Consider the following 24,997-nt stretch of genomic DNA (forward strand, 5'->3'; position numbering starts at 1 on the left):
CTTCCCCCCAGTCGCTCGCTCTCTTCCCCCCCAGTCGCTCGCTCTCTTCCCCCCCAGTCGCTCGCTCTCTTCCCCCCCAGTCGCTCGCTCTCTTCCCCCCCAGTCGCTCGCTCTCTTCCCCCCCAGTCGCTCGCTCTCTTCCCCCCAGTCGCTCGCTCTCTTCCCCCCAGTCGCTCGCTCTCTTCCCCCCAGTCGCTCGCTCTCTTCCCCCCCAGTCGCTCGCTCTCTTCCCCCCCAGTCGCTCGCTCTCTTCCCCCCCAGTCGCTCGCTCTCTTCCCCCCCAGTCGCTCGCTCTCTTCCCCCCCAGTCGCTCGCTCTCTTCCCCCCCAGTCGCTCGCTCTCTTCCCCCCCAGTCGCTCGCTCTCTTCCCCCCAGTCGCTCGCTCTCTTCCCCCCAGTCGCTCGCTCTCTTCCCCCCAGTCGCTCGCTCTCTTCCCCCCCAGTCGCTCGCTCTCTTCCCCCCCAGTCGCTCGCTCTCTTCCCCCCCAGTCGCTCGCTCTCTTCCCCCCAGTCGCTCGCTCTCTTCCCCCCCAGTCGCTCGCTCTCTTCCCCCCCAGTCGCTCGCTCTCTTCCCCCCCAGTCGCTCGCTCTCTTCCCCCCCAGTCGCTCGCTCTCTTCCCCCCCAGTCGCTCGCTCTCTTCCCCCCAGTCGCTCGCTCTCTTCCCCCCCAGTCGCTCGCTCTCTTCCCCCCAGTCGCTCGCTCTCTTCCCCCCCAGTCGCTCGCTCTCTTCCCCCCCAGTCGCTCGCTCTCTTCCCCCCAGTCGCTCGCTCTCTTCCCCCCCAGTCGCTCGCTCTCTTCCCCCCCAGTCGCTCGCTCTCTTCCCCCCCAGTCGCTCGCTCTCTTCCCCCCCAGTCGCTCGCTCTCTTCCCCCCAGTCGCTCGCTCTCTTCCCCCCCAGTCGCTCGCTCTCTTCCCCCCCAGTCGCTCGCTCTCTTCCCCCCCAGTCGCTCGCTCTCTTCCCCCCCAGTCGCTCGCTCTCTTCCCCCCCAGTCGCTCGCTCTCTTCCCCCCCAGTCGCTCGCTCTCTTCCCCCCCAGTCGCTCGCTCTCTTCCCCCCCAGTCGCTCGCTCTCTTCCCCCCCAGTCGCTCGCTCTCTTCCCCCCAGTCGCTCGCTCTCTTCCCCCCAGTCGCTCGCTCTCTTCCCCCCCAGTCGCTCGCTCTCTTCCCCCCCAGTCGCTCGCTCTCTTCCCCCCCAGTCGCTCGCTCTCTTCCCCCCAGTCGCTCGCTCTCTTCCCCCCCAGTCGCTCGCTCTCTTCCCCCCAGTCGCTCGCTCTCTTCCCCCCCAGTCGCTCGCTCTCTTCCCCCCCAGTCGCTCGCTCTCTTCCCCCCCAGTCGCTCGCTCTCTTCCCCCCCAGTCGCTCGCTCTCTTCCCCCCCAGTCGCTCGCTCTCTTCCCCCCAGTCGCTCGCTCTCTTCCCCCCCAGTCGCTCGCTCTCTTCCCCCCAGTCGCTCGCTCTCTTCCCCCCCAGTCGCTCGCTCTCTTCCCCCCCAGTCGCTCGCTCTCTTCCCCCCAGTCGCTCGCTCTCTTCCCCCCCAGTCGCTCGCTCTCTTCCCCCCCAGTCGCTCGCTCTCTTCCCCCCCAGTCGCTCGCTCTCTTCCCCCCCAGTCGCTCGCTCTCTTCCCCCCCAGTCGCTCGCTCTCTTCCCCCCAGTCGCTCGCTCTCTTCCCCCCAGTCGCTCGCTCTCTTCCCCCCCAGTCGCTCGCTCTCTTCCCCCCAGTCGCTCGCTCTCTTCCCCCCAGTCGCTCGCTCTCTTCCCCCCCAGTCGCTCGCTCTCTTCCCCCCCAGTCGCTCGCTCTCTTCCCCCCCAGTCGCTCGCTCTCTTCCCCCCCAGTCGCTCGCTCTCTTCCCCCCCAGTCGCTCGCTCTCTTCCCCCCCAGTCGCTCGCTCTCTTCCCCCCCAGTCGCTCGCTCTCTTCCCCCCCAGTCGCTCGCTCTCTTCCCCCCAGTCGCTCGCTCTCTTCCCCCCCAGTCGCTCGCTCTCTTCCCCCCAGTCGCTCGCTCTCTTCCCCCCCAGTCGCTCGCTCTCTTCCCCCCCAGTCGCTCGCTCTCTTCCCCCCCAGTCGCTCGCTCTCTTCCCCCCCAGTCGCTCGCTCTCTTCCCCCCCAGTCGCTCGCTCTCTTCCCCCCCAGTCGCTCGCTCTCTTCCCCCCCAGTCGCTCGCTCTCTTCCCCCCAGTCGCTCGCTCTCTTCCCCCCCAGTCGCTCGCTCTCTTCCCCCCCAGTCGCTCGCTCTCTTCCCCCCCAGTCGCTCGCTCTCTTCCCCCCCAGTCGCTCGCTCTCTTCCCCCCCAGTCGCTCGCTCTCTTCCCCCCCAGTCGCTCGCTCTCTTCCCCCCCAGTCGCTCGCTCTCTTCCCCCCCAGTCGCTCGCTCTCTTCCCCCCCAGTCGCTCGCTCTCTTCCCCCCCAGTCGCTCGCTCTCTTCCCCCCCAGTCGCTCGCTCTCTTCCCCCCCAGTCGCTCGCTCTCTTCCCCCCCAGTCGCTCGCTCTCTTCCCCCCCAGTCGCTCGCTCTCTTCCCCCCCAGTCGCTCGCTCTCTTCCCCCCCAGTCGCTCGCTCTCTTCCCCCCCAGTCGCTCGCTCTCTTCCCCCCCAGTCGCTCGCTCTCTTCCCCCCCAGTCGCTCGCTCTCTTCCCCCCCAGTCGCTCGCTCTCTTCCCCCCCAGTCGCTCGCTCTCTTCCCCCCCAGTCGCTCGCTCTCTTCCCCCCCAGTCGCTCGCTCTCTTCCCCCCCAGTCGCTCGCTCTCTTCCCCCCCAGTCGCTCGCTCTCTTCCCCCCCAGTCGCTCGCTCTCTTCCCCCCCAGTCGCTCGCTCTCTTCCCCCCCAGTCGCTCGCTCTCTTCCCCCCCAGTCGCTCGCTCTCTTCCCCCCCAGTCGCTCGCTCTCTTCCCCCCCAGTCGCTCGCTCTCTTCCCCCCCAGTCGCTCGCTCTCTTCCCCCCCAGTCGCTCGCTCTCTTCCCCCCCAGTCGCTCGCTCTCTTCCCCCCCAGTCGCTCGCTCTCTTCCCCCCCAGTCGCTCGCTCTCTTCCCCCCCAGTCGCTCGCTCTCTTCCCCCCCAGTCGCTCGCTCTCTTCCCCCCCAGTCGCTCGCTCTCTTCCCCCCCAGTCGCTCGCTCTCTTCCCCCCCAGTCGCTCGCTCTCTTCCCCCCCAGTCGCTCGCTCTCTTCCCCCCCAGTCGCTCGCTCTCTTCCCCCCCAGTCGCTCGCTCTCTTCCCCCCCAGTCGCTCGCTCTCTTCCCCCCCAGTCGCTCGCTCTCTTCCCCCCCAGTCGCTCGCTCTCTTCCCCCCCAGTCGCTCGCTCTCTTCCCCCCAGTCGCTCGCTCTCTTCCCCCCCAGTCGCTCGCTCTCTTCCCCCCCAGTCGCTCGCTCTCTTCCCCCCCAGTCGCTCGCTCTCTTCCCCCCCAGTCGCTCGCTCTCTTCCCCCCCAGTCGCTCGCTCTCTTCCCCCCCAGTCGCTCGCTCTCTTCCCCCCCAGTCGCTCGCTCTCTTCCCCCCCAGTCGCTCGCTCTCTTCCCCCCCAGTCGCTCGCTCTCTTCCCCCCCAGTCGCTCGCTCTCTTCCCCCCCAGTCGCTCGCTCTCTTCCCCCCCAGTCGCTCGCTCTCTTCCCCCCCAGTCGCTCGCTCTCTTCCCCCCCAGTCGCTCGCTCTCTTCCCCCCCAGTCGCTCGCTCTCTTCCCCCCCAGTCGCTCGCTCTCTTCCCCCCCAGTCGCTCGCTCTCTTCCCCCCCAGTCGCTCGCTCTCTTCCCCCCCAGTCGCTCGCTCTCTTCCCCCCCAGTCGCTCGCTCTCTTCCCCCCCAGTCGCTCGCTCTCTTCCCCCCCAGTCGCTCGCTCTCTTCCCCCCCAGTCGCTCGCTCTCTTCCCCCCCAGTCGCTCGCTCTCTTCCCCCCCAGTCGCTCGCTCTCTTCCCCCCCAGTCGCTCGCTCTCTTCCCCCCCAGTCGCTCGCTCTCTTCCCCCCAGTCGCTCGCTCTCTTCCCCCCCAGTCGCTCGCTCTCTTCCCCCCCAGTCGCTCGCTCTCTTCCCCCCCAGTCGCTCGCTCTCTTCCCCCCCAGTCGCTCGCTCTCTTCCCCCCCAGTCGCTCGCTCTCTTCCCCCCCAGTCGCTCGCTCTCTTCCCCCCCAGTCGCTCGCTCTCTTCCCCCCCAGTCGCTCGCTCTCTTCCCCCCCAGTCGCTCGCTCTCTTCCCCCCCAGTCGCTCGCTCTCTTCCCCCCCAGTCGCTCGCTCTCTTCCCCCCCAGTCGCTCGCTCTCTTCCCCCCCAGTCGCTCGCTCTCTTCCCCCCAGTCGCTCGCTCTCTTCCCCCCCAGTCGCTCGCTCTCTTCCCCCCCAGTCGCTCGCTCTCTTCCCCCCCAGTCGCTCGCTCTCTTCCCCCCCAGTCGCTCGCTCTCTTCCCCCCCAGTCGCTCGCTCTCTTCCCCCCCAGTCGCTCGCTCTCTTCCCCCCCAGTCGCTCGCTCTCTTCCCCCCCAGTCGCTCGCTCTCTTCCCCCCCAGTCGCTCGCTCTCTTCCCCCCCAGTCGCTCGCTCTCTTCCCCCCCAGTCGCTCGCTCTCTTCCCCCCCAGTCGCTCGCTCTCTTCCCCCCCAGTCGCTCGCTCTCTTCCCCCCCAGTCGCTCGCTCTCTTCCCCCCCCAGTCGCTCGCTCTCTTCCCCCCCAGTCGCTCGCTCTCTTCCCCCCCAGTCGCTCGCTCTCTTCCCCCCCAGTCGCTCGCTCTCTTCCCCCCCAGTCGCTCGCTCTCTTCCCCCCCAGTCGCTCGCTCTCTTCCCCCCCAGTCGCTCGCTCTCTTCCCCCCCAGTCGCTCGCTCTCTTCCCCCCAGTCGCTCGCTCTCTTCCCCCCCAGTCGCTCGCTCTCTTCCCCCCCAGTCGCTCGCTCTCTTCCCCCCCAGTCGCTCGCTCTCTTCCCCCCCAGTCGCTCGCTCTCTTCCCCCCCAGTCGCTCGCTCTCTTCCCCCCCAGTCGCTCGCTCTCTTCCCCCCAGTCGCTCGCTCTCTTCCCCCCCAGTCGCTCGCTCTCTTCCCCCCCAGTCGCTCGCTCTCTTCCCCCCCAGTCGCTCGCTCTCTTCCCCCCCAGTCGCTCGCTCTCTTCCCCCCCAGTCGCTCGCTCTCTTCCCCCCCAGTCGCTCGCTCTCTTCCCCCCCAGTCGCTCGCTCTCTTCCCCCCCAGTCGCTCGCTCTCTTCCCCCCCAGTCGCTCGCTCTCTTCCCCCCCAGTCGCTCGCTCTCTTCCCCCCCCAGTCGCTCGCTCTCTTCCCCCCCCAGTCGCTCGCTCTCTTCCCCCCCCAGTCGCTCGCTCTCTTCCCCCCCCCAGTCGCTCGCTCTCTTCCCCCCCCAGTCGCTCGCTCTCTTCCCCCCCCAGTCGCTCGCTCTCTTCCCCCCCCAGTCGCTCGCTCTCTCTCTCTTCCAACAACAGCATCCCCTCAAAAAAGCCTCGGCACCACCAGGCACTCCAGCTAGTTATTTATATGCCTGTAGAAGACTTTTGAATTCCCTTTTATGTTGGTGCCAATCTATTCTCATACTCTCTTTGCCCCTCTTTTTCACTTCCCCTCTGAGCTTTCTCTATTCAGCCTGATTCTCACTTGTATTCTCAATCTGACATCTGTCATGCGTGCTCTTTTTCTGCTTCATCGTACTCTCTATCTCTTTTGTCATCCAGGGAGCTCTGGCTTTAGTTGCCCTACCTTCCCCCTCGTGGGAATGTACCTTGACTGTACCCGAACCACCTCTTTAAAGACAGCCCATTGTTTGATTACAGTTTTGCCTGCCAACCTTTGATTCCAATTTGACCTCTCCAGGACATCCTCTCTCTCTCCAGCACTGTAACATTCTCCTTAACCAATACTGCCACCCCCACCTCCTTTCTTTCCTGAACACTTTATATTCAGGAATATTTAAAACCCACTCCTGCCCTTTTTTGAGCCAGGTCTCATATTCCCATGTGTCTATTTGCACCTGCAGTTCACCAACCTTATTTACCACGCTTTGTGTATTAGCACACATACACTGTAAACCTGTCTTAGATCACCTTGTATTCTCTTAGTCTGACCCCACCTAATACTTATTATTTCTTACTCTAGTGCTCTCTGTCGCTCCCCATCCTTTGTGCACTTTTTTCTCCTTTCTAATGCTACATTCTGGTGCCCATCCCCCTGCCAACTTAGTTTAAATCCTCCCCAACAGCACCAGCAACCCCCCCCCCCCCCCCCCCCCCCCACCCGAGGACATTGGTTCCGACTCTGTTGCGGTGTAACCCGTCCGGCTTGTACAGGTCCCACCTCCCCCAGAACCGGTCCCAATATGCCAGGAATCTGAAGCCCTCCCTCCTGCACCATCTCTCCAGCCACACATTCATCTGCTCTATCCTCCTATTTCTATACTCACTAGCTCGTGGCACAGGGAGTAATCCGGAGATTATTACCTTTGAGGTCCTGCTTTTTAAACTCTTTCCTAGCTCCCTAAAATCTGCCTGCAAGACCCCATCCCTTTTTCTACCTATGTCGGTGGTACCGATATGAGCCACGACCTCTGGCTGTTCACCCTCCCCCCCCCCTTAAGAATGTCCTGCAGCCGCTCAGTCACATCTTTGAACCTCGCACCAGGGAGGCAACATACTATCCTGCAATCACGTCTGGGGCCACAAACGCCTGTCTGTTCCCCTAACTATCGAATCCTCTATCACTATTGCTGTACCGATCTTCCTCCTGCCCCACACCCCGTAGAGCTGAGCCACCCGTGGTGCTGTGGACTTAGCTGTATTCTCCAGAGAGACCATCGCCTTCCCCAGTATTCAGTACTTAATACTGGTTGGAGAGTGAGATGTACTCAGGGAACTCTGCACTACCTGCCTGGTCCTACTTGTCTGTCTGGCAGTCACCCATTCACACTCTGCCTGCGCACTCTTGCGCTGCGGGATGACCACCTCCTGAAACGTGCTATCCACGTAGCTTTTGGCCTCATGGATGCACTGCTGTGACGCCAGCTGCTGCTTAAGCTCCAAAATCCGAAGCTCAAACTCCAGCCGACGACACTTCCTGCACATGTGGTTGTCCAGGATACTGGAAGCGTCCTGGATTTCCCACATGGCACAAGATGTGCATTCTACAGGATTGAGGTGCCCTGCCATGCCCCTATTTATGCGACTATTAACTAACTTACAGAAATGAACTTAAGACTAAGGGAAAGAAATTCGGTTGTTAGCGCCACCGATTAACACCTAAAGAGGCCGAGAAGTGGGGCGCTAGCCAATTTCCGGGCGGGCGCAGGGCGCCTAGCGCCTCGCCCCATATTGAGCATGCATTTAGCGCCGGCGCTAAATCTTAGCGCCTGCTCATGGGCGCAGGCTGATTATGACGTCATTTGAGTGTGCAACGCCTTTTGGGTGCCCCGGACCGGAAATTCAGTGGTGCCCCCCTCCGTAGCGCCTGGCGCTAATAGTGACAGCTTACCTGGGCCTTACCAAATCGCTCTCGGGCTGGAGGAGCGTTATTTAAAGGGGACTGGTGTGGTTTAAAAGCGGCAGCCATTTTTGGAGCACAACTTCCTCGAGAGCTACAAAGAGTTGCTGAGCTGCACACTGAGAGCCATTTGACCACTGAGCCAGCGCAAGCAGACGGATCTTCAGCCTTCTGACCATCACCTTGCTGTTGGTGAGCCTTGACAACGGGGAACCTTCCTGTGGGCACTTATTATGGGGGCTGCATTGGAGGGGAACGTCCTGCTGCTGAATCATCTGGAAAGGGCACTGGGAGAGAGGGGCGGGCATGGCCAGACGGAGGAGGGCCAACAGACGTCGCCACAGCAGACCTTACGCTGGCAGGGTTTTCCGACAGCAGTTTTCCTACATGAACATGCCGGAGGAGCAGTGTGTCAGAAGGCTGCGATTTAGAAAGGAGGTGGTGACTGAGCTGTGCCAGCTGCTTCAGCCAAATCTGCAGCCTCAGATAAGGTGCAGGACATCTCTGTCGGTGGCTGAGAAGATGCCTGCTGGCCTGAACTTCTACGCGAGCGGCTCTTCTCAGGCTGCGCGTCAGAGGCTGATCAGATGTAGCTTCTAGGCCCCTCTCACAGAATGCTTGCTGCCATTCCAAGAACAGGAATGGAGCCAGTCTGATACCCCCAAGCCTGTGAAGGGCAAGATGCATGTAAATAGCAGGCATGGCCATTGTAAATGAAGAAAGTGTTTCATTACACAATGTGGTTCCTTCAAACATGAGAAAGCTATGGCAACAGAAAGCAAAACTAATACACTGACACATAACTGCGTCTCACACCCGGGAGACTGTCCAAAACATAAATCACATTCCGACCATCTTCCTTGACCTTGATTCCACTGCGCCAACCAAAGCATCCAATGCCCCATCGGTGAGGCGTTCCGCCCTCTGCCTCACCCTTTCCATGTCTTGCTAGGCTGGTGCGCCACAGGTAGGCCTACAAGGCAGTGAGTGTGTCTGGTGATGCCAATTGACCTGCCCCTTTAAGAGCTGGCCGGCGCCAGTGTGTCTCAGGGAAAGTGATTATTGACAGCACCGTCGCTGTGCCACGCTGCCGCGAAATTGGGTTGCGCCGCCGGGTTAGCGCCTTAAGAGTAGCGTGCAGCGCCTGATTTACCGCCGCAATCACCTTTAGGGGCACTGCAACCCAATATCGCGCTAATTTGCGCCTGGCGCTGAACTTTGCGCATCGCCAGGACTAGCGCCCCAAACACAGCTATACCGAATTTCTAGGCGTAAGAGTCTTAAAAGTTGGGCCTACGTTGATCTCCGGCCACTTCTCTCACTCTCTTAGTTAAAGTCTTTATTCACACGATTATTTATAGTTATATTAATTAGTTTATTTAGGTAAGTTAGAGAGAATAAAACGTTAATACTCACCCACCAATCACCTACCTGCAGTCCTGTGATGTCACTCCTTGATTTTGCTGTTCTTTTGGAATTTGACGGATTTGTATCTGCAGCCTCCTCTGATGCCGCCTCCTTCCAGGTCCGCTGTCCTCAGCCTCCCACGCTCTTTATTCTCTGCTGTAGCCTCCTCTGATGCCGCCTCCTTCCAGGTCCGCTGTCCTCAGCCTCCCACGCTCTTTATTCTCTGCTGTAGCCTCCTCTGATGCCGCCTCCTTCCAGGTCCGCTGTCCTCAGCCTCCCACGCTCTTTATTCTCTGCTGTAGCCTCCTCTGATGCCGCCTCCTTCCAGGTCCGCTGTCCTCGGCCTCCCATGCTCTGGGAAGCTGAGCAAAGACTCTTCAATTTGCTAATGGATTGTGTGCAGGGCAAGTGATTTGATGTTGTTAAAAAAAAATGTGGGGCAGGAGCATTGTGAAATGTCAATTCATCTGGACAGGTGAGTATAATGGATTGGGTTGTCCATTGTCTCAAATTCTGGAAGGTGCCCAGTGTGAACGGAGTTAATGCGGTTGAGACTCTGCACTGGAAGTCCTTTTCCTGCAGTATGATTTGAAGGAGAGCAGTGTCAAAAACTATTTTTATTCTAATTCTGTTTTCTTAATTACTCAGCCTTCAATTTCAAACAGTAAAAATATGGACAGGTAACAAAAAAAGCATCTGAACGACCAGGACAAGGAGATAGCATGATGCACACAGCCAGCGAGGGTGTTTTCTTTGCTGTGTCACGCCTTTGATCCGACACAGTTATGTGCATCGACAATTTACGAAATCCCGGTTAGAAGGCAGCAAAGAGAGAATTGATCCCTTTACCTGGAGGGTCTTCAGCCAGCACCACCTGTAATGTCCTGGGGAAACTAACAGCAACTTCCAAAGCTGTCAAAAATTGTGGTGATCTACATGTTTCCTCTCAAAAGTGTTGATGCTGATCAAAGCTTTTCAAAATGTGGAAATGTCAGAACCTTGGCATTTCTAATCAGTCTGAACAAAAGGCATGCTGAACTCGTAAACTATACATTGAACAAGAACTAGGATGAAAAACAAGGGGAAAAAATAGTTAAATTTTTCCTGTTGGAAAGCTTAACTTGCTGCTACTGAGGACATTGAAATGTCGAGCTCCTGGCTTGGAGTTATTCTTCCTTGGGAAAATTGTGGAAGAATAAGCATAGTTACATGGTCCTCATGTTGAAAGTTTCGAACTGCTGATCTTATCCGGGGTCTTCCGCTTTAGATTGAGGATGTGAATAGTGAAGCCTTTAGGCTGAAACTGTTGCATAGTTATGTAGGAATGTGCTTCATTCCTACTTGCACAGGAATCCCTGTTCCCAAAACCAAGGGCTTGGAACAAAAGCTGTATTTTCTGCAGTGCCAGACTTGTAAGCCACAGCTCACATGTTGGAAGGAAATTGGGAGAACAAAGAAACGGCAATGTGTTGTGTCTGGAACCTGCGGTCAGCGCAGCGCAGTGAAATTGTTTGAAAAGTTTGGAAATAATTCATGCAACGGCCTCTGGTGTAAACACATTGCAGCAAAGAATGGGAGAATACAATGGCAGTGTTTTGGAACTGCTTTAGAGGTCAAATAATGACACATTTTTCTTGGTTGTGGGAGTTCCTTTGCACATCCTCTTGTTTCTGGAATTGAATGTAGAGATTATTAGTTGGTATACTGTGTTGAAAGCAGCCACCACTTGTTATAAACACAGAAAATGCTGGAAATGCTCAGTAGGTCGGGCAGCATCTGTGGAGAGAAAAACAGAGGCAACGTTTCAGGTCGATGACCCATCGTCAGAACTGGGAAAAGTTAGAGATGGTTGAGGAAAAAAGACATACATCTAACCCAATCAGCATAACCTTCTATTCCTTTCTCCCTCATGTGTTTATATCTAAATTTCCCTTAAATGTATCTAGTCTAACACCAGTTAGAGCGGATTTTCCACAGGACTGTAATAATGAAAAGCATCCAGAGCTTTATTGAGTAGATGATACTTGGTAATTTGTACACTGGCAACTGGCGCATCAAATTCTGCCTTGTAGTTTCCCTATCAGAGTATGAAAGGGCTGGTATCCAGGTCCGACTAGATTTTGCTGCTATTTACTATTTAACTTTCTTTTTTTGCTTTGGCAGGAAATGCTGCAGTTCTCTGACTTCAGCAAGTTCCATACTCTGAAACCCAAGCTGCTGGAGGCGGTGGATGAAATGTTGGCCAATCACATCGCCCAACTGATGAACCTGATCCGGCACGAAGAGGCGAGCAAGCCAGCGCAGGCTGTGACAGGCGGGGCGTTTGACGGCAACCTTAACGGGCCCTTTAATGAAGGGTATGGTGAGGGCGCCGGAGCAGGAATAGATGAGAGTGAGTGGATTGTAGCAAGGGAGAAGTCAAAGTACGATGAAATTTTCTACATGCTCTCACCAATTAATGGCAAAATCAGCGGGAACAATGCAAAGAAAGAAATGGTCAAGTCTAAATTGCCAAACACTGTCTTGGGGAAGATCTGGAAACTGGCTGACTACGATCGTGACGGAATGCTGGACGATGAGGAATTTGCTCTGGCCTGTCACCTGATTAAGATAAAACTCGAAGGCTATGATTTGCCCGGTGAATTGCCAGGGCACCTCATACCTCCATCCCAAAGAAAGAACTGAGTCCATTCAGCAGTTTAGAGTAGAGACAAATTGGTGAATGGATGGCAGAAAGAGTTGTTCAGTTAATTCTGGGGGAGGGTGGAAAGGGCTGTAGATTTGGGTAAATAGGATCTATTTTCTATATAATATAAATCTATGCTAGACACATAACCATTTTTACTAAATCAAGTGCTGGTGCATTTTAACTGACAGATATAAAAATAGTGGGTCTCACTAGAGTTTCTGAATCTTGGACGTCTAACATGTCCCCAGAGTGTGACACAATGTCAGCATTTGATGCAGTCTGTGACAAACACCTGATTAACATGACTGAGTACCTCTACATAGCTTCATGTTTCTGAAGTGTCCTGACTGGATTCAGGTGTGCAGAGACATTGCCACTCTTCCTCTCGTGTCTGCTCCTCTTATTTTTCTCCACTCTGTCGGGTTCTTGTCCTCCGGGTGGCTGGGCAATCTGAACAGGTTTGATCTGGTGGCTATGACCAAGGCAGGAGAGCTTTCCGCTCCTGAAAAGGCTGTAAAAGTCCTAAAGGTAACCGTGCGCTGCCCTGTCAGTTCAGTGTTTGTCACCACCTTCATCCCATGCGTAAAGCATTTTACGACTGTACTCACAGATCTGGCAGCCGGCTGCAAATAGGGAAAACTCACCCCAGCGGAGGTTTGCGGCGAAGGTTGAGAACTCGAGCCAATCCTTGGGCTTGAACTATCTTGGTGTGTGACCATTGCAGAACCGGGCTAGCCCATTATATAAATTTGTAACTGCTGTTAATGTTAAATACTGCATCAGCACAATGTAAAGAAAGATTTATTTATTGATTATTTTTGCTAGTCAGTTAAAAATTTCTAGGAAAAAAGTTCTGGTGACCAAAATTTTGAAACTGCCCTCTAATATTTTATTTTATTTTATTTAATGGAATAATGGTTAAAAATGAGGGAAGGTAAAGTTTCATGTGCACTCAATGGGACATTGGCCTCGGCCAGCAAGTACCAGAAGTACAGCCAGAAGGAGGCAAGGCTCGAATTCGGGATCGTGACAGCCGAGTGACACTGAATCGTGGGATGGAGAATGCACGCCACAGGAATTAAGTGACTGAATGAATTCGATTGAACTGAATTTGAAAAACATTCCATTTAATGCCTCCAAATAGTGGCTTCTGCTGTAGCAGGTGATTAGATTATTAATCTTGAGCAAAACAAAAATGCAGGCTGCACATTGTTAAAAGGGGACCTGTGTTCAAATGCATTACCTCACATTGCTGAGTGTACTAAAAGTAGATACGCTACCTGCACACTTAACGGCTCTTGTTCCCCTTATTGCTTCACAATTACTTGTTTTGGAGACTGCAAGTGGTGTGATCTTGTGTTATAAACCATGCCCTGTAGGGACACACTGGCTCATAGTACCAAGAATGATGAGCTTTGGGGTGTACTCACCATTCAGAACAACAGCAACAACTCGTATTTATACTCTGATTTTAACGTAGAAAAACTCCCAAAGTGCTTCAAGGGGGAGGTGTCAGGAAAAAAAAATTACATTTCTAAAATGAAATTGGCAGTGGGAGTGTGAACACACCATGCCTGATCCCAAGCTGCATCCCAGCAGTTTTGAAACACAAGGTAATGTCATCAGGGGAATGAGATGCTGATAAGTGTACAGCTATATTGCATGCTGTGGGTTTACTGCAAAATAGTTTGATCCAAGAGGCTACACGTGCACTCATTCTTCTCTCATTTGGAAGCACTGTCTTCCTGAAAATATAAGCAGAGAGGAAAACTTCTATTCCAAACTAAACTGGGCTTAATCTTTATTGGAACTGCTCAGGACTTGGAGTGGGTGGGGTGTTTGGGAGAGAGCAGATATTTGCGAAACTGCACTACTTTTTGAAACCTCAAGTGCCAAAACCAGTGCATCAACAGCAGGAGAGAAACTGGGTCCAAAAGATGAAAAGTTACTTTGAAGTGTCGGCATATTTGACATTTTTGTAAAATTAAAGGTCACCATCATTGCCAATTGTGTGTAGAATGTGTGCATGTTTGTCCTTTTAACATTTCTCCTGGTTCTACATTATTTTGCTGCACATTTAAATGATAATCAATGAAGTGTAACTTTCTTGATCTTCTGTAATTTCTTAACAGGGTGAAGTACTGAAAATTGTAATTTGAGAGCTGAGGAGATAATATTGGTTAATACATTGTATTGCAAATCGCTTTACATCCAGAATTTTTAGGAAAGGTTCTGTTTTTAAACTCAGCCGGCTTCAGTGCAGTAGAGGGGACATTCCTGATTTAGGTCAGTTTCATTCAGTGCAGTAGAGGGACATTCCTGATTTAGGTCAGTTTCATTCAGTGCAGTAGAGGGACATTCCTGATTTAGGTCAGTTTCATTCAGTGCAGTAGAGGGACATTCCTGATTTAGGTCAGTTTCATTCAGTGCAGTAGAGGGACATTCCTGATTTAGGCCAGTTTCATTCAGTGCTGATGACTCGAATATAGGTTTTCACAGATAAACGTTTTATGTTGCACCATTTATGAAGTACAGATAACTTAAGTATATTTCTATTTACTCAGGGCTATGAGACAGTTTCAGGGCAATATATGAAATATTGAATGTGACAACTGTACTGGGGCTGCTGCTAAATATTCAGTGATGAGAAATGTTAGAAGGTGCCAATCAACTTCTCCAGGACCTGTTTCTGAGAGGAATTGCAATAAGCCTTTATTGAATAGTGGCAAAATCAGAACTGAAGATCCCAGGTCCTGGGAGAAGCCAGCTGATTACAGCTAGAGAGTGTGGATTCAGGCTGTTGCAAGTGACTTCACGATGCCGGTAAAGAACATACCATCCATGTGCCCACAGATAGTATCCGGCTCCTAAACTTGACTACTATATCTCGAGCTTTATCACCCAGGTAGTATTGGTAACTTATAGTGAAGCTGCAAATTTAAAAAGATATACATTTACTTAGTAATGACCAAATTGTTTCCTGAAGTGGGAGTGTCTGAATACACCATATGTAATTCATGACATTTGACTGCCTATATATTGTGGCGGCCGTCAGTCCTTTTGGACTTTTGGCCAGAATTTCACCCACTGTTATACCTGACTCGAAACTAGCATCGCTGTTTCTCTTAAATCTGTCCACAAAAGATGTAATTGCCATTGGACCTATTTCTGCTGTTCTGCATAATTCTGTTTATAGCACTGGTTATAAAGTGTGTACAGTCCTGTTGTATAGCTTGCCCATCATTCTAAACCTCTGTTCCAAGTGGCAGACTGAGATGCCTCGGAGCGAGAATGCTACCGTTTACTAAACCGAGAACATGGAGGTAGCTTTAGCCGAAGAGTAGAATGAGGCAAATGGTGACTTCCACCTGCAGACTATATAACCACTGAAATGTTGTCTCCAGTTACAGAAAGCCCTCAGTTGTGCAGTAATACCATTATCTGCTTGTAGGCACACTTTTTCCCTGGGGCAGCATTGTAGCAATGGTAGTCCTTAAAAGCACTGTGTACTTGTATATTACTGGAGATCCCCAGATAACTGCCATTGAAGCTGCTTGGTTAGAAATAGAAACCATGAATGCACACGGTTAAAATTACCTTTAGAAATAAATTGCAGGGGATAACAGGAGATTGCGTTAAATTTGCAGCATAGCTCTCCCCATGTCTGAAAAAACCTCAACTGGAATCTAATAAAAGGCAAATCCTGACTGAGGGAAAAAAAACCAGAAAATGCTGGAAATACTCAACAGGTCAGGCAGCATCTGTGGAGAGAGAAAGAGTTAACGTTTCAGGTCAATGACTCTATGTCAGAACTGAGAATCCAGAGCTCTGGGTTCCTGTCTATTCCTGATATTTAGCAAACTGTCCAAATCAGGGTTTTTGTCTCCAGAAGATGAAAGATTGTTCATTCCTGCACTGAAATTTGGACAAAATTCTTTTTTTTTAAAATTATTTGCCTGCTATTTATGAAACCCTATGTTGACCGGGAAATTATTGCCTCTATATTAATGGAATGCATCCATTCTACAGAGAGCCGGCATCTTGGTACTGTAGCTCTCCTTCAGACCACATTACTTGGATGTTTTATAGTGTTTCATACAAGGCAGTGAACCAAAACCCGCTGCAATGTACAAGTTAGAGAGGTTGGTGGTGTGGGGGCTGTATGAATGTTGGTTGTGAGTTTTGAAATGAAGAATGATCCTGGGGTGGGTGGCTCATTGAATTTTCCAGTTTTACTGCCCCTGGACAGCGATCAAATCTGCCATCCAATTGAAAGTTGCTGCTATAAAACAAAGCCTTCTCTAGTCGTCTGTTTAGTCTCTTAACTGATGAGTGCACCACTGAGTAATTTTAGGAGGTTTACTATAGATGTGATGTCATGGGGGTGAACCTCAGTGACTGATATTGTTGCTTCATTTTCATCAGTGACATTCTGACACGAGATTAATCACAAAATAAAAGGGCAATGGAAAGGTGCTACTGGTGGCTAGATAAGAACAGGATAAACTCCTGAATGTAATGGGAATGGTAAGCAAAACTGATGCATGTTTTTAAAAAGAAAAGTTTGAAATCATATTAGAAGCGTTGTAGCAGAGCAAAAGTCAAACAGTACACAATCATCCAAGCTCTTTTGGCAAACTAATTTCAAGCATGGGTTTTAATAAGTGCAGTGTCCTGTATGGCAAGTTTTCCCATTGGAGAGTCCTTGCTTTTTTTTATTGCCAATAAAGCTGGAACTGCCAGCAGTGTCCCTTTTCTTACATTAACATTAAAATGGTGCCATTTATTAGGTGGGGCCATCGCTAAAGGTGTGTCTGTAAACTCAAAGAATACATTGAGCATTAGAACGTGTGATAGAAGGACAATTTATAACGTGAGATTTTCTGTTGTCTCGCCGTATTCCCCGTGCTTGATTTCTAAATTGACAATTTTCTTTCTCTAGTGTTTTTTGTGCATTTTCCTCAAAAACTCCAAAAGTTGGCACTGCATATTATACATCTAAAACACTCCCATTTTTCCAAAAATTCTTGGCCCAGACAGATGCTGTGTATTGTACTTGAAGACTTATGTTCTTACATTGCACTTGACATTGTCCTATAACTTCACTCCTTATATCCATGTTAAGATCTGTTAACAACAGAAAACGCTGGAAAAACTCAGCGGGCCAGGTCATCAACCTGAAACGTTGACTCTGTTTCTCTTTCCACGGATGCTGCCCTGGCCTGCTGAGTTTTTCCAGCATGTTCTGTTGTTATTTTGGATTTCCAGCATCCGCAGTATTTTGCTATCGTATTAAGATCTGTTAAAACTCCTTCTCCTGTTGCATTTGTTTTGACTTTAATTGCTCATGCCTGTAGTATTTTATGTAACTCAGCAGTGTGTCCCTCCTGCATCTTCTACCTCAGCCTGTGTGTTGCCCTCTGTATCCAATCAGTTGTGCAATTCTGCTTTATTTTGTTCAGTAGATTTTCTAAATGTATGCTGCAGGATTCTGTTAAGTTGGAATGGTCATTGGCTTGTCTTCCAGCTTGAGATAGTATTGAGTTGGTGAACTATGGATGCTGTTAGTTTGAGTAGGTTTTCTTATTCAAAGGAGCTTGAAGGTGGTTAAATTCAGCTATTTTTGTTTGCTGATCCTTGAGACTGTGCCCCAGCTCCGAGTGATCGGACCCTCGGCACTGTCACAGCTCCGAGTGATCGGACCCTCGGCACTGTCACAGCTCCGAGTGATCGGACCCTCGGCACTGTCACATCTCCGAGTGATCGGACCCTCGGCACTGTCACAGCTCCGAGTGATCGGACCCTCGGCACTGTCACAGCTCCGAGTGGTCGGACCCTCGGCACTGTCACAGCTCCGAGTGATCGGACCCTCGGCACTGTCACAGCTCCGAGTGGTCGGACCCTCGGCACTGTCACAGCTCCGAGTGGTCGGACCCTCGGCACTGTCACAGCTCCGAGAGGTCGGACGGTCTGCACTGTCACAGCTCCGAGTGGTCGGACCCTCGGCACTGTCACAGCTCCGAGTGATCGGACCCTCGGCACTGTCACAGCTCCGAGTGATCGGACCCTCGGCACTGTCACAGCTCCGAGAGGTCGGACCCTCGACACTGTCACAGCTCCGAGAGGTCGGACCCTCTGCACTGTCACAGCTCCGAGAGGTCGGACCCTCGGCACTGTCACAGCTCCGAGTGGTCGGACCCTCGGCACTGTCACAGCTCCGAGTGATCAGACTGGATGTGTTTTATGTACCCTAAAACTAAGTTTTTCTGTTTATATAATTAATGTGCTATTTTAAGATAAATTTTCACTCCAATGGAACATGAAAAATTCATGCTGTTTGTCTTGAGAACGGTGTCTGGTGCAGAAGATTAAACATTTGCCCACGCATCACTCTATAGCTTTACAAACACAAAAACATATTGTACCAATCTCACCTAATTTTAATATCTTTAAGATATTGAATCATCATATTTGCCTCCCATCTGTTTTAATCACGCATTTTAAATGTTATTCAAAAATATATGACCAGAAATTAGGTGCACTGCAGAGCTGCCAAATCTCCCCTCCCACTGCAAACTGCTTGGGCTCTGTGCCACTCCCACAGCTGCATACTTTCCTTCAAAAGAATCTTCAGCAAAACATGAATGATGAGGCCAGCCTGACTGCTGCGATGAACACTGTATTGCCCCTGTTCCCAGCAGGGATTCTCTATCCAACGGGTTTATATCGGGTGTGTTATTTTGAGAGTCTGGAGGAGGTTGTACAGGTGAAATGGTGTGGTTAACGTGCATGTTGCTGAGGAATTCCAATGAAGTGAAGCCATTCCAGGTATACAGGACAGGCTTGTGTTGTGCACCTGTGATACAGCCAGGTTGATCCTGCCACTCTCTTCCCTGAGAGACTGAGAACAAGTTCTTGCAGCCAGTTGCAGAGCAGCATCAGCAGAACATTGGAGCCAGAGAATGTGTCAGGCAAGGGAGAAAGGTTGATCCCTTGTAATTAGACCAGGTTGGGGAGTTTAGCAGACTAATTACATTGGGAAAGCGGGGGCGGGGGGTGGTGGTGGTGGTGACTGGTGTGATGAATGCACTCTGACATTCTGATTGGCATATCCATCAGTGTCTTGTATACCTTTTGAGGGAGTGTGGTAGTGTTGTGCTCTCCCTGTAAAGGGGAGGGAGGGGAAGAAACACTTTCTTGATGCTAGCACATACAAAACCACAAAATACTGCCATAGAGGTTTTTCCAAAGTGCCTTGCTTAGTATCCGTGTGAAATGCCAGTATAATTTTAGTTTGTGTCACCGTGGCAGGGCAGGGGATTTTGTTGCAGATGAGTGACTTTGATCAGCTGCTGATCCTGTTCTTTGTCCCTGCATTCTTCTTTCTGGGGCTGTTGCCTGTCAGTGCATTCCGTATCGAACTGTATATTTGTGGAACAAACTGCTGCTCGGCACATTGAGGTGAGAATCTACTATCTTCGAAGTATTCCTCAAGATTGTTTGTGTTGTAATATTGTCGGTACTGTATGTACCATCTTTGGAGTAATCACAAACTTAACTGGATTACCTGAAATATGGCCAAATATCAGGCTGCCCGCATGGGTTATGTAAGGAAGTTTAAAGTGATACTGTACATACATTTAAAAACCTGCTTCTGCTTTAGATACTACTCTCCATAAACTCTAAACCTGGATTTTGACTAAGTTTAAACATGGCATATCTTTTTTCTTCAATTATTTCTATATTGGGGAAGATAGAATGATTTTATAATTTTAAAATTGTTATATTTGCATCTTTAATGTAAAATTGCATTAAAACATCTCTATGAATAAATAAAATCTTGGTTTCTAACTTAATGTGCCTTTCTTTTAATTGCTGTGTTTATGTTCTCGTATCTGCTCCTTGCACACATCTTCATACATCCTTGAGGTGAGCGAGTGAGTGACCAGCAAAAATGCATATTGTGCGACGAGATTGAGCATTTTTCCCCACTACAGTTGGGTCTGCACATGGGCACTGACAGTTCTGCATTTTAGCTGGAGGATACAGCTCACTGATTCTGATTGGCATATCCATCAGTGTTTTGCATACCTTTTGAGGGAGTGTGGTAGTGTTGTGCTCTCCCTGTAAAGGGGAGGGAGGGGAAGAAACACTTCCTTGATGCTAACAATGAGAGCTATGCTAATCTCCATGATGATGGTGTGGGCTGTTGCTCTCTGGTCAATAGTCATGGGGCTGGGAGAGAACAAGGTTGGTCCTGGTCATTGTGACCTTCCAGATTGCTGTCCAGAATAGTTGAATTTTACAATAGGATCTGAAAACAGACGTCATGCCTTTCTCCAGGCCTCCTCCTGGCACTAAAGGGCAGGGTCTGTGTGGGGTGCAGTACACTTGATGTACGATGTTGAGTTTACCCTCTTACATTCTGCTGTTTGTAAAAGGAGTTCATTGACACAGCCTTAAAGGCTTGTGAATGGAGTCTACTACATGGGTAGCATCTAATGTGTAGTCTCACTTCAAGCTTGTTAATTGTATGGTCAAAATGCAATCAACATGTGTTGGCTGCGATGAAGTTTCATCTGTCTAACTGGTCATGATGGTTTAGTTGGCCCACATGGACACTCTACAGTAGATACTGGTATATCTGAACACTGCTCAACTTTTATCCAGTTAATTCTGGTCACCTTGGAAAATCTAAACCAAACCTGGAATTGTTAAGTCCCTGAACTCCAGTGATCATCTTGATTAATTTATTTTATTACTTTGACCAAACCCTGATCCTTTGATCTTGTGCTGTCCAACATAGCCTCTAGAATAATACTTAACTGTGGCTTGGGAGAACACCTGTGTATGTTAAACAAAGGTTCCACTGGCAGGCATGAGGCTCCCTCTGCAACTTCCTAATTTGTGTTTAATCAAGGCGACAGAGGTTGGTGTTGGGGCATGGAACACTTGAACATATGAAAAGATGGGTGAGATGACCATCAGGCTATCAATGCTCACTGTATTTGTTAGACTGCAACTTCATGTACCACCGTCCCCAGTTGTTGTAATGCAAACTCAGAGAGGCGAAAAAAAGCCTGTGGACAAATTCAGGAAAAATTCTGGGAAATTTCTCTTAACTTCCCCCTTTAGGAAGCCAGTGTTGACATTGGAATCCTCCAAGCCAGTTCTAGCGCAATGAGCTGGAAAGGAAATCTCTATACATGATGCCTTTATCCCAAATTCAACAGATTGCCTCATTGTACCAGCCATCCAGCCGGCACCATGAGGAAGATTGCCAAATTAAAGAAAAGACTTGCATTTATATAGCGCCTTTCATGACCTCAGGACATCCCAAAACGCTTTATAGCCAATGAAGAACTTGTTAAGTATGTGTGTTGTATTGAACAATTAACACAAAGACTTAAACGTATAACTCAAACAGGTCTTTACTGGTTGGAGGTAGGGACTATACATAGGTCTTTACTTCATGCCCACAGGCGGGAACTGAGGGGAGATCAGTACCCACAGTACTATTTATACCCCTATGGCCAGGAGTGGTACTGCGTATCACTACGCCCAACAAGTAGTGCAGTCCTGTCCATAGGTTCAAAGTAGCACACATATTACATACACAACATTCCTCCCTTTCTAGCTTTACAGTCATCTCCCCATTTAACATAACGTAATAACATATATACATATATAACTTCAGGTTTACATAACAGAATAACATAGATAACTTCATGTCAAAACAGATCACAGATTCAGTCTCTGCGGAAAACAGTTCACAGATTCAATCTCTGTGGTGGAGTCGGTTCACGTTGCTGGAGTGACTCATTCAATAGTCCTTCCATGGATTTAACAGTTTGAACTTCCGAACTGAATTGGCTCCGTTCGGAGGGACCACGTGTGTGATCTGGTAGAGGTAATAATGGTTCAGATGGGTCATCTTCTGTTTCGACTTTTCCTTTTCTGCTTCTTGGAGACTCTCTGGGCTCCACTGTCAGTTGCCAGCTGCATGCGCAGTTCCTCCTTCTCTCCCTCCTTTTTCCGTAGTAGAGCCACCTTCTCCCGATGTTCCGTAGACTTTCGGTGCTCCTCCATGATTTCTGTATGGTGGGAGTCGAAGTTACAAGTTGGGCAGGACAGGACATAGTAATATTCGGTGTCGTCCTGATCTAGGCCAGCGAGAGGGTCTTCTATTTCCTCCATACCCAGCTGGGCGTTAGCCAGCTTTTGTTCCAAGTCCAGACATCTTTCCTGAAGAGACTTCTTCATGCGTACCTCTTCATCCAGCTTTTTCTGGGCTTTCAGCAAGTCGTTTACTAATGACCTCATTTGAGATTTTACTACTTCAACTTCTTTTGGAGATTGATTGATCGGACTATTCAATCCCTCTACCGGAGCAGCTGTTTCAGCGGTCTGTTGTTCTACGTTGACGTGAGTCAGCGTACTTTTGGCATCCAAGGGCTGCTCTGTTGCAGTCATCTCAGTCTGTGTTGCCACCTCAGCTCTTCCAATAACCTTTGAGAGCTCCGAACCCCTTTCGTTTGAATATTGAAGTTCGTGTTCAAGTTTTTCCCATTTCAGAGTCCTGTCCTTCAACATATGCAGGAGTTGGCTGACCGTTAACTCCTCTGACATCAGACGTTTTGTGTGCTCCTGCTCCATTTTCTCCATCAGCTGCTTCTGTTGTCTTTCCAGATTCTCCAACTCTATATCAAAGAACTCTTTCGTTGCATTCAACTCTTGCTCACAACGGCGAAGCATTTGTTCTAATTGCTGTTGTAGTTTGAAATGGAGTTGAGTTCGAGCCCGGTGTCCCTCAGAAATGGGCACATCAGTAGACTTGCCAGACTCCGAATCCACAGTTAAACTATGTTGTTGTTGCTCAGTGGAATTCTGTGCTGAAACTTTGTCTTTTGCACCTGAGTTGGGCTTACCATCATCCGTTCCAGAGTCTGGGCCGACTATCTTCACCGAGTTCTCACTCGTTATTGTTTGTAGGAAATGCCAGTCCATATTCATTTTCCTAATCCACTCCCGTCCTAGTAGTGGAGAACCTCCTTCAGATATCACATATAAGTCCATTATTTGACTGTCTTCGCCCTTGTGGACCACTGCAACCTCTATTTTCCCGATGGGGTACACTCTTTGCCCCGTGTATGTTTTCAATATAATCCCCGTATCCTGTAGGGGAATATGTTGGAATAACTTTCCGTAATCTTTCTTATTTATGACCGTCAATGCCGATCCAGTGTCCAATTCCAGTTTTACTTGGACTCCTTCTATCTGAAGAGTGACCCAAATTGTCTGGAGGTCTGCACCCTTACCAGCGTTGAGTACTCTTAAGCTAGCCAGTTCATTACAGCTTAAGCTAGCCAGTTCATTACTGCTAGCGTCTGAATCGGACTCCTGTTCGGTCACCTTGTGTACCTTTGCGTATTTTCCTTGCGGTGACTTCTTGTTGCTGGTCTTCTTCCCTGACCTGCATACTCTAGCTATATGTCCAAGCCTACCACAAGTTCTACATTCTTGGTTTTTAAACCAACACTGGTTCTGATCATGCGTTGTCTTTCCACAACGATAACATTTGCCAGAACTCACACCCAATTTGTGTGCACTGCCTCTCGCTGCGGCTTCGTGTGCTGCTGCCATAGTGACCGCCTTCTCAAGCGTCAGCTCATTCTCCTCGAGCAGTCGCTTTTGTGTATCCTGTTTAAATAAACCACACACAAATTTGTCTCGAAGTGCCTCTGTCAGTCCCGTTCCAAACTGGCAATATTTCGCTAATTTACGCAATTCCAGCAAATATTCAGCATTGCTTTCATGCTGTAGCTGCCTTCTGTCGTAAAATTTAAATCGTTCCGCTAGCATCAGCGGCGTGGGGTTTAGATGATCTTTCAGGACAGTAACAATCTCATCGAACGTCTTATCCGCCGGTTCATCTGGTGATAACAGGTGTTTCAATTGCCCGTATGTCTTCGCACCCATTAAATTTAATAATGTTAGAGCTTTATCTTGGTCATGAATTTTATTGGCCTTACAATAATTTTTTACTCTTTCAACATATATGGCCCAATCTTCGAGGTCACTATCAAAGGTGCTAATATTCCCGTGTTTAGGCATTGTAGATTTGCAATTTCTCAGATTTTATTTTGTTTACTTGTTATCAAAGATGGCGGCTTCCCGCTCTTGCCGTCGTCCTCCGCCCACAAAATGGCGGTTTTCCCGCGCTTGGCGGTCTTCACCCGTCCCCCGACGCCGTCTCCCTTCAGCCCCCGAGTGCGGCCCTTATCTTCGCCGCGATCGCCCGAGTGCGGCCCTTATCAGCGGATGCGATCGCTGGATCGCGAAGTGGCTCCCGACCGAAGCAGCTCTTGCTCGCTCCCTCCCGGGCTCTGGCTTACCCGCTCGCGCGTTTCACCGCGGCTCTTATCAGGGATTGCGATCGCCCTTATCTTCTCCAACTTCCCCAGCCCTGTCTTTGCAGCCAACACTGCACGGCTTACCCCACCACCTAGGTTGAACAAGGAAACTGCAGAAAGACTTCTGTCAGTCGCTGGAAGCTGTCAGGATGTTTGCTGCACTCCAGTGCTCAGTCGCTGATGGAGGCTTCAGAGTCCTAAAGCCTGTCGCTTCTAGTGGGGTGGTGATGTTTGAAACCTCTCTTCAACTGCCGCAGGGTAAGAACCTGACTCATCGCCAGTGTTAAGTATGTGTATTGTATTGAACAATTAACACAAAGACTTAAACGTATAACTCAAACAGGTCTTTACTGGTTGGAGGTGGGGACTATACATAGGTCTTTACTTCATGCCCACAGGCGGGAACTGAGGGGAGATCAGTACCCACAGTACTATTTATACCCCTATGGCCAGGAGTGGTACTGCGTATCACTACGCCCAACAAGTAGTGCAGTCCTGTCCATAGGTTCAAAGTAGCACACATATTACATACACAACAGAACTTTTGAAGTGTAGTCACTGTTGTGATGTAGGAAACACGGCAGTCAATTTGTGCACACCATAATCTGTTAGTGATGTTATTTGAGGGATAAATATTGGCCAGGACACTGGGGGAAAACTGCCCTACTCTTTTTGCATCCACCTGAGGGGCCTTTCTTTAATGTCTCATCTGAAAAACGGCACCTCCTACAGTGGAGCACTCCCTCAGTATTGCATCGAAGTGTCAGCCTAGATTTTGTGCTCCAGTCTCGAGAGGGGCTTGAACTCATGTTCTTCTGACTGAAGAGAGAGAGCTACCCACTGAGCCATGGCTAACACTGACCATCAAGGATTGGGTTGACACCGGCCAAACCCATTTCACATATTTACCCTTATAGCCATTAGAGAAAGTTGAGACTTTCGTCCTATCCATCTGTGCTGGATTTGAACCCAGGTCCCAGTGTGCTAATCCACTACGTGCTACCTGCCTTCTCCACATTGTACTTTTACTTTCAAGCACTTTCCCAACCTTGCAACTGATGACCT

At 50.4% G+C, this 24,997-nt stretch overlaps 1 protein-coding gene across 1 annotated transcript in view; it reads left to right on the forward strand.

The window, feature by feature from the left end:
- Positions 1–19,375, forward strand: part of LOC147109717 (EH domain-containing protein 3-like) — a 91,983-nt gene extending 72,608 nt beyond the window's left edge. Inside the window, exon 6 of the mRNA XM_086003835.1 lies at positions 10,994–19,375. Within this exon, the coding sequence (XP_085859961.1) occupies positions 10,994–11,515 (522 nt within the window). The 3' untranslated portion in view covers positions 11,516–19,375. The remainder of the gene's footprint in view (positions 1–10,993) is intronic.
- Positions 19,376–24,997: the final 5,622 nt, after the last annotated feature.

This window comes from Somniosus microcephalus, chromosome 12 (genome assembly GCF_052327205.1).
Source record: "Somniosus microcephalus isolate GS21.2 chromosome 12, FLI_Smic_1.0, whole genome shotgun sequence".
Classification (NCBI taxonomy): domain Eukaryota; kingdom Metazoa; phylum Chordata; class Chondrichthyes; order Squaliformes; family Somniosidae; genus Somniosus; species Somniosus microcephalus.